General features: G+C 40.9%; 2 protein-coding genes and 1 long non-coding RNA gene across 6 annotated transcripts in view; 2 read left to right on the top strand and 1 right to left on the bottom strand.

Annotated features, from left to right (window-relative positions):
- Window positions 1–1,602: 1,602 nt before the first annotated feature.
- Window positions 1,603–3,172, bottom strand: LOC310730204. Its single transcript, XR_014534759.1, has 3 exons — window positions 3,091–3,172; window positions 1,783–1,908; window positions 1,603–1,704 (listed from the first exon to the last, which is right to left on the bottom strand). It is a non-coding gene; the product is annotated as an uncharacterized lncRNA (long non-coding RNA).
- On the top strand, window positions 2,358–6,183 carry ilkap (integrin-linked kinase-associated serine/threonine phosphatase). Of its 4 annotated transcripts, none has more exons than XM_083549041.1 (10): window positions 2,361–2,628; window positions 3,217–3,309; window positions 3,419–3,536; window positions 3,742–3,848; window positions 3,965–4,058; window positions 4,196–4,283; window positions 4,638–4,768; window positions 4,872–4,991; window positions 5,159–5,240; window positions 5,903–6,183. In XM_083549041.1, the coding sequence occupies exons 1-10, from the start codon at window positions 2,580–2,582 to the stop codon at window positions 6,041–6,043; spliced, it is 1,023 nt and encodes a 340-aa protein (XP_083405167.1). In that variant the 5' UTR covers window positions 2,361–2,579; the 3' UTR covers window positions 6,044–6,183. The 4 variants fall into 4 exon arrangements, with proteins under 4 accessions (XP_083405166.1, XP_083405165.1, XP_083405167.1 ...); XM_083549042.1 differs by having other exon boundaries at window positions 2,362–2,628; window positions 3,217–3,299; XM_083549040.1 differs by having other exon boundaries at window positions 2,358–2,628; window positions 3,217–3,536; window positions 3,968–4,058.
- A 728-nt stretch (window positions 6,184–6,911) lies between these two features.
- LOC310730182 (arf-GAP with coiled-coil, ANK repeat and PH domain-containing protein 2) overlaps window positions 6,912–13,892 on the top strand; it is a 15,607-nt gene continuing 8,626 nt past the window's right edge. The window contains exons 1-5 of the mRNA XM_083549028.1: window positions 6,912–7,186; window positions 7,279–7,365; window positions 9,204–9,261; window positions 9,333–9,452; window positions 9,540–9,593. Of these exons, the coding sequence (XP_083405154.1) occupies window positions 7,313–7,365; window positions 9,204–9,261; window positions 9,333–9,452; window positions 9,540–9,593 (285 nt within the window). The 5' untranslated portion in view covers window positions 6,912–7,186; window positions 7,279–7,312. The remainder of the gene's footprint in view (window positions 7,187–7,278; window positions 7,366–9,203; window positions 9,262–9,332; window positions 9,453–9,539; window positions 9,594–13,892) is intronic.

Below are 13,892 nucleotides of genomic sequence, written 5' to 3'. Positions count from 1 at the left end.
ACACCTCATCCACCCTCACTCTCAGCACTCTGAGCCCTCTGCTGTACTCACTGTACACGTATGACTGTGTGGCCACTTCCAACTCCACCACCATCATCAAGTGGTCGGCCGGATCTCCAACAACGACGAGACTGCCTACCTTTAGGAGGTTAAAAACCTGGAGAGATGGTGCCAGGTGAACAACTTTCTCCTGAACGTCAGCAAGACTAAGGAGTTGATCGTGGACTTCAGCACGAAGCAGGAGCGGTCATACCAACCGCTAAACATCAACGGGACCCCAGTGGAGAGAGTGGACAGTTCCCGGTACCTTGGTGTTCACATCACACAGGACCTGTCTTGGTCCTGTCACACACACTGGTGAAGAAGGCCCGGCAGCGTCTGTACCACCTGAAACGCTTAAGGGACTTTAAACTACCCTCTCAGGTGCTAAAGACTTTTTACACCTGCACCATTAAGAGCGTTCTGACGGGTAGCATGGTTTCCTGGTTCGGAAACAGCACCATGCAGGACAGGCGAGCCCTCCAGAGGGTGGTGCGTTCAGCTGAACGCACCATCCACACCGAGCTCCCTGACCTGCAGAACATCTACAGCACGCGGTGCTGGACCAGAGCCAGGAAGATTGTGAAGGACCTTAGCCTCCCAATAATGGACTCTTTTCTCTGTTTCTCTGAAAGCGAACACAGAGAGAATGAGGAAGAGCTTCTTCCCGCAGGCCATTCGGAGTTTAAACTAGGAAACACCCAGGATCTAAAAAACTGGCCCACTCTCTCCATCCATCATCAGACCTTTTTTTTTTTCCCTGCACATATCACACTTTTCGTGCTACGACACTTTAGACACTGGACTTGCACAGCACAGTGCACTTTACATTTCATATTTTTTATATTCTTATTTTTTATACCACACCATTCCGCACAAGGACACTTTACACCACACCAGACCGCACACAGACACTTTATGGACAATCAAAACCATGCTTAACTTGTTTACTGTTGTTTACTGTTTACTGTTTAACTGCACACTGCTATAAGCATTTTTATATATCTTTATATCCTCATATATTCTTTTTTATATAATTTTTATACTTTATTTATCTGCCTTCTATTTGTTGTTTTTATATATATATATTTTATTCTCCTTTTCACCCCATTTTATTCCCTCATGCCGGACCGTCGTAAAAAGCATTTCCCTGCATGTCGTACCCTGTATGTATGTGTATGTGACAAATACAATTTTATTTGATTGATTTGATTTGATTTGATTTTGAGCTCCATTTTCACCTGGGCTTCTGTGAGGGGCAGTGTGTATTGGTTGTTGACTGGAGGAAATCGGCAGGGGTGGTGAGGTTAGGTGTGTTGTGTGTTGACAGTGAGCTGATAGCAGTGCAGAGAGAGGTGGGGCTGGAGCTGCTTGCTGTGGAAGCAGAGAAGGGGAATTGCAGCAGGGGGGACTGGATGGGAGCAGGGGAGGGTAGCTGATAAAATCTGTTAAAAAATAGATTGAGATCATTCACCCTCTTCTGGTCACCACAGCCTGAGAGCTGGGCTCCTTATGTCTCCTTCTTTCTCAGTTCTCTCTGGACAATTTTCAGCTCTTCCTTCCTTTTCAAACCCTACTCTTCTCTTTAAGGAGAGTCTTTAAATCAGGGTTGATTAATGGTTTGTTGTTGGGAAAACACTGTGCAGTCCTGGTGGGTTCAGTATTCTCCACACAGAAGTTAATGTAGTCAGTGATACAGTTTGTTAGACTGTCAATATCCTCCCCATGTGGATTGTACAATACCTCTCACATAGTTGTTTCAAAACAGTCTTTCATAGCCTCACTGGTCTCATCAGACCATGTCATCTGGTTGCCTGCATACAAGGGGTTTGTACACAGGTAGGAGATGAACCAGAACCAGAATACATCCTGCAGTGAAATGGAAAAAAAAACATATTTCAAATAGGGATGTGAATATTTTAATAATTCTAAATAAAGAACTGTTTAAACACTAAAATAAAAAATAAACATAAAAAAGCGATGCGTTGGCCGGGAATCGAACCCGGGTCAACTGCTTGGAAGGCAGCTATGCTCACCACTATACCACCAACGCAGGACAAAGCACAGGCACTCAATGTTATTATTTAAGCATTACTTAATGCTTAATATATATATTTTTTTGTACATTTATTAACGTTCGTTTTTATATTTTCCCCATCATGTCGCACTTCTCCTCGAACACTTAATAATAACCAACTTAACTCTCCGTTCTGTTCAAACTCGGGCTGTATCACAAACGGCTTTTCCTCCCTTCATAGGCGCGATACACCAGCTGTAATACAACCCCTTTCCCTCCTCCCTGTGTAGGGATCACTAACGTGTAAAGCATTGATTTAGAAATGAACCCGAGACAATACACTAAATGCTAGGTATCAGACTCGGTATTGAGCGTGTATATACAATTTAGATTTTTTTTTTCAATTCACACGAAATAGATAAATATATGCATCTAACTATATATAAAAAAAAATATATGCATATAAAGTAAGAAATTGTTCATATTAGCTACTAGTGATTCCAGCTTGCTTCTAAATATCGAGATGGATTTGTTTGCAGACCTGCCTGCCCCTACGAGCAATACAAACTCGGGTAAGACAAAAATAATAAAATAATAATAATTATAAAGAAAAAACAATATTTTCCGTTATAATTTTTTGTATAGGTTCCTATTTAACCCTAGTTGATGCGCGCGAGCTAGCTAGTCTCGGCTAGCGAACTAGCTTGCTAGCTATAGAGACATATTTATATAATTTTTTCCTATATAGTTTATTTGTAAAGGTGAGTATTTAAGATATGAAATGAAAAACGTTATAAATATCGTTTTGTGAGACCTTTCGTGAGGCTTTTATCTGATTTTGGCGTCAAAACAGGGAAGAGCAGACAAAAGCTAGCATAGTTCAGCTGAATTTTAAGATTAGCTGCAGTCTTTCTCATTTTCCTATTTTGGAAGTAAATCTTTTTAAATAAAAAACAAAACAAACATACATCATTTCAAAGTTTTTTTTAGGTGATAGTTGTGCCTGGAGAATGTATATGTATAAGAATGTATACCTAAGAACTGCTTTTGTATTCATAAAGACTCCTAAAGTTCATCCCAGGACTCTTCACCTGCATATCAGTTCAACATAAACTGTTTGTTGTTTGTTTGTTTGTTTGTTTGTTTGTTTATGCGTTCAGGCAGTAAAGATGAAACCAGTGTGCAGATCCGGGGCCAAAAGAGATCCCGGGAACCGGACGAAGAGGATGAGGCGGAAAAGAAAGTTTGTAAAGGTTTTCGGCATTTCCGCACTTGCACACCATTACACGGGGTGTGTCAGAGTGTGTGTGGATCTGTTTATTATGTTTGTGTGTGTGTGTGTGTGTGTGTGTGTGTTTGCAGGACTGGTGAAGCTGAAGGGTTTTGTGGCGGCCAGGCGTGGAGAGCGAGAAGATATGCAGGATGCTCATGTCATTTTGCCGGACCTCCACGCGCATGCTAAGACGCTGCCTGCACACGTGTGAGTGAAACACACACACACGCACACACACACGCACATACACACACTATTTACACAGGCTGAATCCCAAATCTGTCTACAATTTCATTTCAAAACACCCAGGGCCTCTTGCATCTGTGAGCCCAAGAGTGGTTTGGGACACAGCCGAAGGCTGCTCATGAACACTTTATATTGTGGTAAATGGCATGTTTGTGTGTACGTGCAGGTCCAGGCTGGCGTACTTTGCTGTGTTTGACGGTCATGGTGGGGCTCGAGCGTCTCAGTTTGCTGCAGAACATCTGCATCACACACTACTTAGCAAATTTCCTAAAGGTAATCCCCCCCCAAGTGATCATCATGACCCTGATCACCACCCAGATCTCACAGACACTTCATTTCAGTGTCAGACTTGTTTTCTGTGCTTTTTTGAACTCTGGGTTTTCGCTCAGGAGAAGTCGAAAATCTGGACAAGCTGGTGAGGAAATGTCTGCTCGACACGTTTCGCAACACAGACGAGGAATTCCTGAAAAAAGCCTCTAGTCAGTAAGTGTTTGGGTTCGAGTTTATTATATTTATATCAACTATATTATAAAGATTTATTATATTAATGTTTATGATGTGGGTTCAGGTCGCAGGAATGCACAGCCTAATTGAACAACTTGTGTGTGTGTGTGTTGCAGGAAGCCCGTATGGAAGGACGGCTCCACGGCTACATGCATGCTGGCCGTGGATGATGATCTGTATGTTGCTAATCTGGGAGACAGCAGAGTGAGTACTTTCTGTTCATTTCACTACATTCATCAGCTCATTCATAGTTTTTTGGAGGTGTGTGAGGATGTCTGCGGAGGTGTATGAGGGCATATGAGGGTTTATGGGGTGTATAATGGCATGTTTGGCGGTGTGTGAGGGTGTATAAGGGTGTGTGTGTGTGTGTGGGTGTATGAGGATGTGTGGGGGTGTATGACTGCGTGTATGTGTATGAGGGAAAATGTAATGGGTGGAAAATTCAGTGTCCCAATACTTTTGCCGATACAGTGTATTAAATTCAGCACAACCCATATCAGGATAAAGCAGGTACTCTAGAAGATGTGTGTGTGTGTGTGTGTGTGTGTGTGTGTTTAGGCAGTGTTGTGTCGTATGGAGCACAATGAGGACGGGGAGGAGAAGTGTGTATCTGTGGCTCTCAGTAAAGAACACAATCCCACCATCTATGAAGAGCGCATGAGGATACAGAGAGCAGGAGGAACTGTCCGGTAGGTTTAAGGTTTATGGAACGCTTCCTGATTCGGTTGCTCCCAGTGGACTGTAACGTGTGTGTGTGTGTGTGTGTGTGTGTGTGTGTGTGTGTGTGTGCAGAGACGGCCGTGTGTTAGGCGTGTTAGAAGTTTCCCGCTCGATCGGCGATGGTCAGTATAAACGCTGTGGAGTGATTTCTACACCTGACCTGAGACGCTGTACACTCAGCCCAAAAGACAGGTGAGACACACACACACACACACACACACACACATTTACCATTAGCTTTGTGCTGTAGATCCATGTTCAGTTGTGTGAAATGTGCGTAAATTGTGTGTGTGTAAGTTGTGTGTTAATACATTGTGCTTTGTTGCTCCGTGTGTGTGTGTGTGCGCGTGTGTGTTTAGGTTTGTGATTCTGGCATGCGATGGACTTTTCAAAGTGTTCTCAGCAGACGGGGCTGTTCAGTTTGTCAACAAATTTCTACAGGTGTGTAAGTGTGTGTGTGCACATTATAGTGATGATTATTAATGGGGGTTGTGAGCAGATTAGTGTGATGATGATTCTAGTTTCTGGTAGGACAATGATGAAGATGTAGGTTTTGGGTGGATTGGCATTAAGGACAGCGGGTTTGAGGTTTGTAACCACTTTAGAGCCGGTTCATTGTGATGATGGATTTGGCCAACATTGGAGATGAGAACATTGGAGATCTTTTGTCGGTGTAGTTTAGGATTGGAGGTTCATGCTGACTGATAATGATAATAGGGTTGCTGCTGGAGGTCAGGGGCTGATTGGTGATGGTTGTGAAGGTCTAGGGGTGTTGGTGGTTGTGATGGTAGTGAAGGTTGAAGGCTGATTGGTGAAGGTAGGTTTTGGTAATGGTGATGGTGGAGATTTAGGGCTGATTGATGGTGCTGATTGGTAGTGGTGATGGTAATTGAGAAGATTTGAGGCTGATTGATGATTGAAGTAGTGGAGACTGAATAATGGTGTTTGTGGAGGAGATTTAAATGATGGTTTGTAACCATAGAAACCTATAAGAATTCAGACTAGCAGTGGATTCAGTGCTCGGTTTGGCGTACTGCCTGAAGTTGCAACCGTTCGTCTGTCCATCTTCTCTCTCTCATCTCAGCTCTTCTTCTGTCTTCCAGGACGAGTCGGTGGAGACAAAGGAGGGCCAGACTGTGGAGGAGGCGCGGTACAAAGCCGCTTGTCAGAAACTGGCGACCGAGGCAGTGAGGCGAGGCTGCGCAGACAACGTCACAGTCATCCTGATCTCCATTGAATTCTGACACGTTTCTCTCTCACACTCATCAGCGGAGTGCTCGGCTTCGTGTTGCGTTCGATTCATCTCGATGTGGACATTTCTAAAAGACTTTGATGCTGAGTGTTGGGATTTTCAACTAAATAAAAATCCTTACATTGTCCCAAATGCAGTGTTTGTATTTATTGTAGTTGTTAAAAACCTGTAATGAAGGAAATGGAACCCCATGCATTAGAAATGAAACACTTCTCAAGACTGATCTTAATGACCTGGTTTTTTTTTTGTTTGTTTTTTTAATTCCTTGTCATTTATTTATTTCCTGCCACTGCATGTGAATCCAAAGTCCTACAAGTGCGTGCTTTCGAGTTTGTGGTAACACTTTGAGGAAGAACCACACACGGCTGGAAAAGTCAAGTGTCCCAATACTTTTGAAACGACGTTCGCGTTGCTGCAGCTCTCTCAACAGTTGAATATTTGAATAATCCCGCCCATGTTTATAAAGCTCCGCCCCTCTCATTCAAGAATAACCGCTATAAAATGATTGACAGGACGCATATCCAATCAAACTAGCTTTTCCAACTAAAGGGTTTACTGAAATTTTAAAAAATAATTTCAAATATATATATATATATATATATATATATATATATATATATATATTTGTATTAATTTATGTGTCACTTATTATTCAGATTATTTGTTCAATAAATAATTTCTCCCGCAATGTCACCGCTGTAACTACAATGTAATAACATTGTGTCACATGTATTTTGAAATATAGGAATAGGGTTATAATTAATGTTTTGTTAAATAAATAAATAGCAACACGTTTCGAAATGGAAGTTTTTACCTTCATGTTGTGGAAGAGAATAAAAGAAAAAGCGGTTGACTTGTATTGTGGCAGGCGGTTACACGCTGCTTCACACGGAGGCTGTCCGGAAAACCCGTGTGTGTAACAGGAGAACAGCTGCTGCGTTTCCAGGCTGCACACACACACGCAAAACATGTTATATAAACATTTTAAATGAAAGTTATTTATTATTTAAACACGGTTTTTCTCCAAGCGATAATCTACTCTTTGAGCTCTCGAAAGGGTTTCCGTTATACGCCCTGGAAACATCTCCGTTATCTCCTCAGCGACGCGTTAATGAAGGAAGCGTTTATTTTTTAAGTTTGTTTTATGTATTTTGCATTTTTTTTTGTCATTCCTTTATGAGCAACGTTTGCACTGAATATTAAAAGTAACATTAATGATATTGAAAGAAACCGGACTTGTAGGCGATCTCTAAAACCCGGTATGGATTACTTCCTGGATTTTGAAGAGTGCATCCGGGACTCTCCGGGCTTCAGGTAAGACTCATAGACGCACTGCGCATGCGCAATCATTCTACGCCCTAGTAATATTACACTAGACTCAACTATTGACTTTATTGGAATTATATATATAATTACACACACACACACACACACACACACACACTGAACAAAATGATAAATGCAACACTTGTTTTTGCCCCATTTTTCATGAGCTGAACTCAAAGATCTAAGACTTTGTTTATGTACACAAAAGGCCAATTTCTCTCAAATATTGTTCACAAATCTGTCTAAATCTGTGTTAAAATCCGTCCATGAATAATCCATGATTATTACACACTTTCCCCTGGCCCCATTAAAAGGCCACTTTAAAATGTGCAGTTTTACTGTATTTGGGGGGTCCGGGGGTCTGAAAACCAGTCAGTATATGGTGTGACCACCATTTGCCTCACTCAGTGCAACACATCTCCTTCACATAGAGTTGATCTGGTTGTTAGTTGTGGCCTGTTGAATGTTGGTCCAATCTTCTTCGATGGCTGTGGGAAGATGCTGGATATCGGCAGGAAAAGGAACACACTGTCATGAAGATGCTGGATCTTGGGCTGGCGTGGTCACATGTGGTCTGCGGTTGTGAGGCCGGTTGGATGTACTGCTAAATTCTCTGAAACACGGCGGCTTATGGTAGAGAAATGCACACCCGCTCAAAACTTGTGGCATTGTCCTGTGTGATAAAACTGCACATTTTAATGTGGCCTTTTATTGTGTCCAGTTTAAAGCGGACCTGTGCAATAATCTCTCTAATCAGCATCTTGATCTGCCACACCTGTGAGGTGGATGGATTTTCTGGGCAAAGGAAGTGAAGTGCTCACGAACACAGATTTAGACAGATTTGTTATCAATATTTGAGAGAAAGTGGCCTTTTGTGTATATAGAAAAAGTCTTAGATCTTTGAGTTCAGATCATGAAAAATGTGGGAAAAACAAGTGTATTATAATTTTGTCCAGTGTGTATATATACTTACATATATATATATATATATATATATATATATATATATATATATATATATATATATATATATATATACACACACAATAGGGTGTATAGAGGATGCAGATGTAGTTGAGGGTTGTTTGCATTGTGTGTGTGTGTGTAGAGAGTGTGTGTGTGTAGAGGATAGTGGTATTTGATGCCTCTCGGGATCAGAGGGTGATCTGTGCCTTTAGTGATATGAGGGAAGAAGGCAGTATATGGGTGTTGTTGAAAAGCCTGATGGCCTTCTTGTAAAAATAGATTTTCAGCCTTGAAAAATTCTTGAAAAAAGTAAAGAAAGATTTATACATGTGTCCGTTTACTTGTATTGAACTTGGATCTTTGAAATCTGTGTCTGTCTGAGGTAAAAGTCGCTCAGGATACTTAAAATCAGGTCCTTTTTTTTTTATGTTTAATGACTTTGTTGAGCTCAGTTCATCGGTGGATCAGCAAAATAATAGATGATTAGTTCTTTTCACTACGTTTCTTCATCTGGTTTTTCCTTCTATCATATTGTGAAGAGATAAAAGCTGTTTGTGTGTATTGACTACCTCTGCTGCTTGAGACTGTAAAAATGTCTGTGCTGTACAAATTCATAGTGTCCTACGCTGTTTTATTTTGTTCATGGAAGCCAGACGAATGTAGTATCTGCATGATGTACAGGATGCTGATGCATCAATCGCAGACATTTTCATCAAAGTTCGATATTTTTTGTGTGAAAAAAGTCGGTCGGGTAGGAAAGGAAATTTTTAGGCGAGAGAGGGACCAAAAATGCTATATATTTTGATCCCTTACCACAGAAGTTATAAAGTCATGTCCGATTTCTGCCATCGCTTCCACAGGCTATCTTTGGAGCACTGTGAGAATGACCTAGAGCAGCTGGAAAGTCGCATGGAGAAGGTAAGAATTTTAAGTTTTGGGAACTGTGTGTTGCTTTATGCCCATGTGCCTGACCTTGTTTATCTTTGCAGGTGATGAGGTCGTGTAATAAGACGGTGGAGGACGGTCAGGTCTTTTGTTCGTCCAATCAGCTCTTTATGTCCGCTCTTTCCGAGCTGACGTCCCACCATAAACACAACACTGTTATAGAGGTGAGTGTGTGTATCTATCGATGTGTCAATCAGGTTTTTCACAACACCTACAAATCTACTGAACCTATGACATTTGTGTGTTTGTAGAATTGTCTGCAGCAGTTTAATCAGGCTCTGCAGGAGATGATCCACTTCCACATGGTGAGTCCCAAGTTTCTCTCTTCTCTGCTTTTGGTCAGCAAATATATTTTTAAACCTGCCAGTACCTCATTGAGTCAGCCAGTACCTCATTGTTTCAGCCGATATGTTTGTGAATTATCCAGTATCTCATAGATTTAGCCAGTATCTCAATGAGTCAGCCAGTATTTCAGTGAGCCAGCCAGTATTGCATTGATTCAGCTAATTTATTTAGCCAGTATTGCATTGAGAAATTGATTTCATTGAGTCAGCCAATATCTCATTGTCCCAGCCAGTACCTTATTGAAGTATTTCAGTGAGCCAGCCAGTTTCTAATTTATTTAGCCAGTATCTCATTGAGTCAGCCAGTATCTCATTGAGTCAGTCAGTATCTCATTGAGCCAGTCAGTATCGCATTGAGTCAGCCAATATCTTCTTGATTCAGCTGATATGTTTGTGAATTATCCAGTATCTCAAATATTCAGCCAGTATCTCATTGAGGCAGCCAATATCTTTTTGTGGTTTTTTTTGTGTCTTTTTGTGTATCTAACAACTCATTCAGTGAGCATCCAGTATCTAGTTTTATGAGCATCCAGTATCTCATTGATTTAGCCAGTATATCAGTGAGCCAGCCAGTATTGCATTGAATCAGCTAATTAATTCAGTCAGTATTGCATTGAATCAGCTAATTGATTCAGCCAGTATTGCATTAAATCAGCTAATTGATTCAGTCGGTATTGCATTGTCAGCCAGTATCTCATTGAGTAAGTCAAGTCAAGTCAAGTCAAGTTTATTTGTATAGCGCTTTTCACAACAGACATTGTCTCAAAGCAGCTTTACAGAAAACAACAGTGAAGGTAAATGGTGTGCGTTTGTCCCTGATGAGCAGCCGTGGCGACAGTGGCAAGGAAAAACTCCCTTAGATGATATGAGGAAGAAACCTTGAGAGGAACCAGACTCAAAGGGGAACCCATCCTCATATGGGTGACATCAAAAGTTTGGTCATAAATCTTTCAACAATACAGAACAATTTGTGATCATCATAGATCCAGCATCAGCTTCTCCATGCCAGGGCCTTTAAACACTCGGCATCTACTTCTCCATGATCATCCATAGGTCCATAATCTTCACGAGGTGGGACGTGACTGGAGCTGGCCAAACCTCAGGAAGCCTCGGGATGGGGAGAGAAAGAGAAGCAGTGGAGAGGAATTAGCGTAGCTGCTGTTCATGATATTAACAGCACAAGTTGATAATGTGCATGTGATCAGATGTTCTGGAGCACAAGGTTATGATGTGATGTGTGTGATGTGTGTTATGTGTAGGCTTTGCTAAAAAGATATGTTTTTAATCTGCACTTAAACTGGGAGAGTGTATCTGAACCCCGAACACTGTCAGGAAGATCATTCCAGAGTTTAGGAGCTAAATGTGAAAATGCTCTACCGCCTTTAGTGGACTTTGCTATTCTAGGAACTACTAGAAGCCCAGAGTTTTGAGATCTCAGGGAGCGTGACGGATTGTAGCGTGTTAAGAGACTGGATAGATACATGGGAGCCAAACCATTTAGTGCTTTATAAGTGAGTAGCAGTAGTTTGTAGTCTATTCGAAACTTAATAGGAAGCCAATGTAGGGACGATAAGATTGGGGTTATATGATCGTATTTTCTTGACCTAGTAAGAACTCTTGCTGCGGCATTCTGAACTAACTGAAGCTTGTTTATTAATGATGCAGGACATCCACCTAGTAATGCATTACAGTAGTCTATTCTAGAGGTCATAAACGCATGGACGAGCTTCTCTGCATCAGATATAGATAACATATTTCTTAGCTTAGAAATATTTCTAAGGTGAAAGAAGGCTGTTTTTGTAACTTGATTGATGTGATTTTTAAAAGATAAGTTGCTGTCTAAAATAACTCCCAGGTCTTTTACCGTTGAACTAGTAGTTACAGAACAACCGTCTAAATGCAGGCTGAGATGCTGGAGCTTCTGTGTACTATTTTTTGGGCCGATGAGCAAAATCTCCGTTTTATCAGAATTTAATAGCAGAAAGTTATGGGTCATCCAATCTCTTATTTCTTCAACACACTCAGTTATGCGAGCTAATTGAGCTGTATCGCCTGGTTTGGATGAAATATATAGCTGGGTATCATCAGCATAACAATGGAAGCTAATTCCATGCCTTCTAATAATATTTCCTAATGGAAGCATGTATATTGTAAAAAGCAGGGGTCCCAGAACTGACCCTTGTGGCACGCCATAATTTACTAGCATTATCCTGGATAGCTCTCCATTTAAATCTACGAAATGGTAACGATTGGACAGGTAGGATTTAAACCAGCTTAATGCCTGTCCCTGAATACCGATGTAATTCTGTAAGCGATCGAGGAGAAGATCATGATCTATAGTGTCGAACGCAGCACTAAGATCTAGTAAAACTAATAGGGAGATGTAGCCTTGGTCTGAAGCTAAAAACAGGTCGTTAGTGATTTTAACTAGAGCAGTTTCTGTGCTATGATGGGGCCTAAAACCTGACTGAAACTCTTCAAAGATATTGTTCTCCTGCAAGTGGTTACATAGCTGGGCAGCGACAATCTTTTCTAAAATCTTAGACATAAATGGGAGATTTGAAATTGGTCTGTAATTCGATAGCGTGTTTGGATCCAGATTAGGTTTTTTAATGAGGGGCTTAATAACTGCTAACTTGAGGGATTTAGGGACGTGACCTAACGATAGTGAGGAGTTAATAATATTGAGAAGAGGCTCACCAGCTGTATATAACACTTCCTTCAGTAGTTTAGTGGGAATTGGATCTAACTGACATGTTGTTGATTTAGCTTTCATAATAGCATCATACAGCTCTTCCTGTCCTATACATGTAAAACAGTGTAGTTGTGGGGTTGTAAGTACGATTGTGTCGGGAGATGCTGTCAGAGGTTGAACTGCCACAATTGTTTTTCGAATGTTATCTATTTTTTCAGTGAAGAAATTCATAAAGTCTTCACTACTAAACTGTGATGGAACACATTTTTCAGATCCCTGATTTGTTGTTAATTTAGCGACTGTACTGAAAAGGAACCTGGGGTTGTTTTTGTTATTTTCTATGAGTTTGCTCAGGTGTTTAGCTCTAGCAGCTTTTAGCGCCTGTCTGTAGCTAAGCATACTGTCTTTATACGCAATTCTAAATACCTCCAATTTAGTTTTCCTCCATTTTCTCTCCAGATTACGTGCTGTTCTCTTTAGGGCATGCGTATGACTATTATACCAAGGTGCAGGTGCTTGTTCTCGAACCTTTTTTAACCGGATGGGGGCAACAGTGTCTAAAGTGCTAGTGAGGATAAGGTCTATGTTGTTTGCCATCTCATCAAGATGATCAGCAGTTATGGGTTTAATATGAAACTGAGATAAATCAGGCAGGTTATTTATGAATCTGTCCTTAGTGGTTGGAATAATAGTCCTACCAAGTCGATACCGTGGTGAAACACGGTTAATCTGCTCTACCGGTAGTGTGTACAGTAGGAGATAATGGTCTGTGATGTCATCATTCTGAGGTAAAATATTTATATCAGTGACGTCTGCTCCGTGGGATATTATTAAGTCTAGTGTGTGGTTAAAACCGTGGGTTGGTCTGGTGACGTTTTGTTTAACTCCAAAAGAGTTTAGTAAATCGACAAATGATAATCCTAGGGCATCGTTTTCATCATCTACATGAATATTAAAATCTCCTACAAGCAGCACTTTATCAAAGCTGATCAGGAGGTCTGAGAGAAAACAAGCAAACTCATGAAGAAAATCAGCGTAGGGCCCTGGGGGTCTGTACACGGTGACCAGAGCGAGTTTTCTATGCATCTCTGAAAGTGCAATTTTAAGAACGAGCACTTCAAATGATTTAAAGCTGAATCCTAATCTCTGACTAACATTAAGAGAAGCACTATAAATGGTTCCTACACCCCCCCCACGACCAGTCTGACGGGGCTCATGCTTATAAACATATCCTGACGGTGTCGACTCGTTTAGACCCATATAATCACCTGGTTTAATCCAGGTCTCAGTGAGACAGAGTGCTGAGAGATTATTATCTGTGATCATCTCATTTACAATCAGTGCTTTGGGTGCAAGTGATCTAATGTTTAAAAGACCGAACTTTAGAACTTTGTTGTGTTTGTTTATCTGGCATTTTTCAGTTTTAACTGCAATAAGATTATTTCTGGATCTTGTGTATGTAATTCTTGGTTTTTTTAATTCTTGGTAAGTGACTATTTCTTTGAGTCAGCCAATATCTCATTGTCTCAGCCAGTACCTCTTTGAAGTATTTCAGTGAGCCAGCC

This window comes from Silurus aristotelis (genome assembly GCF_946808225.1).
Source record: "Silurus aristotelis genome assembly, chromosome: 8".
Taxonomy (NCBI): domain Eukaryota; kingdom Metazoa; phylum Chordata; class Actinopteri; order Siluriformes; family Siluridae; genus Silurus; species Silurus aristotelis.
The sequence above is the reverse complement of the archived record's forward strand: the minus strand, read 5'-3'. Positions and strand labels throughout refer to the sequence as shown.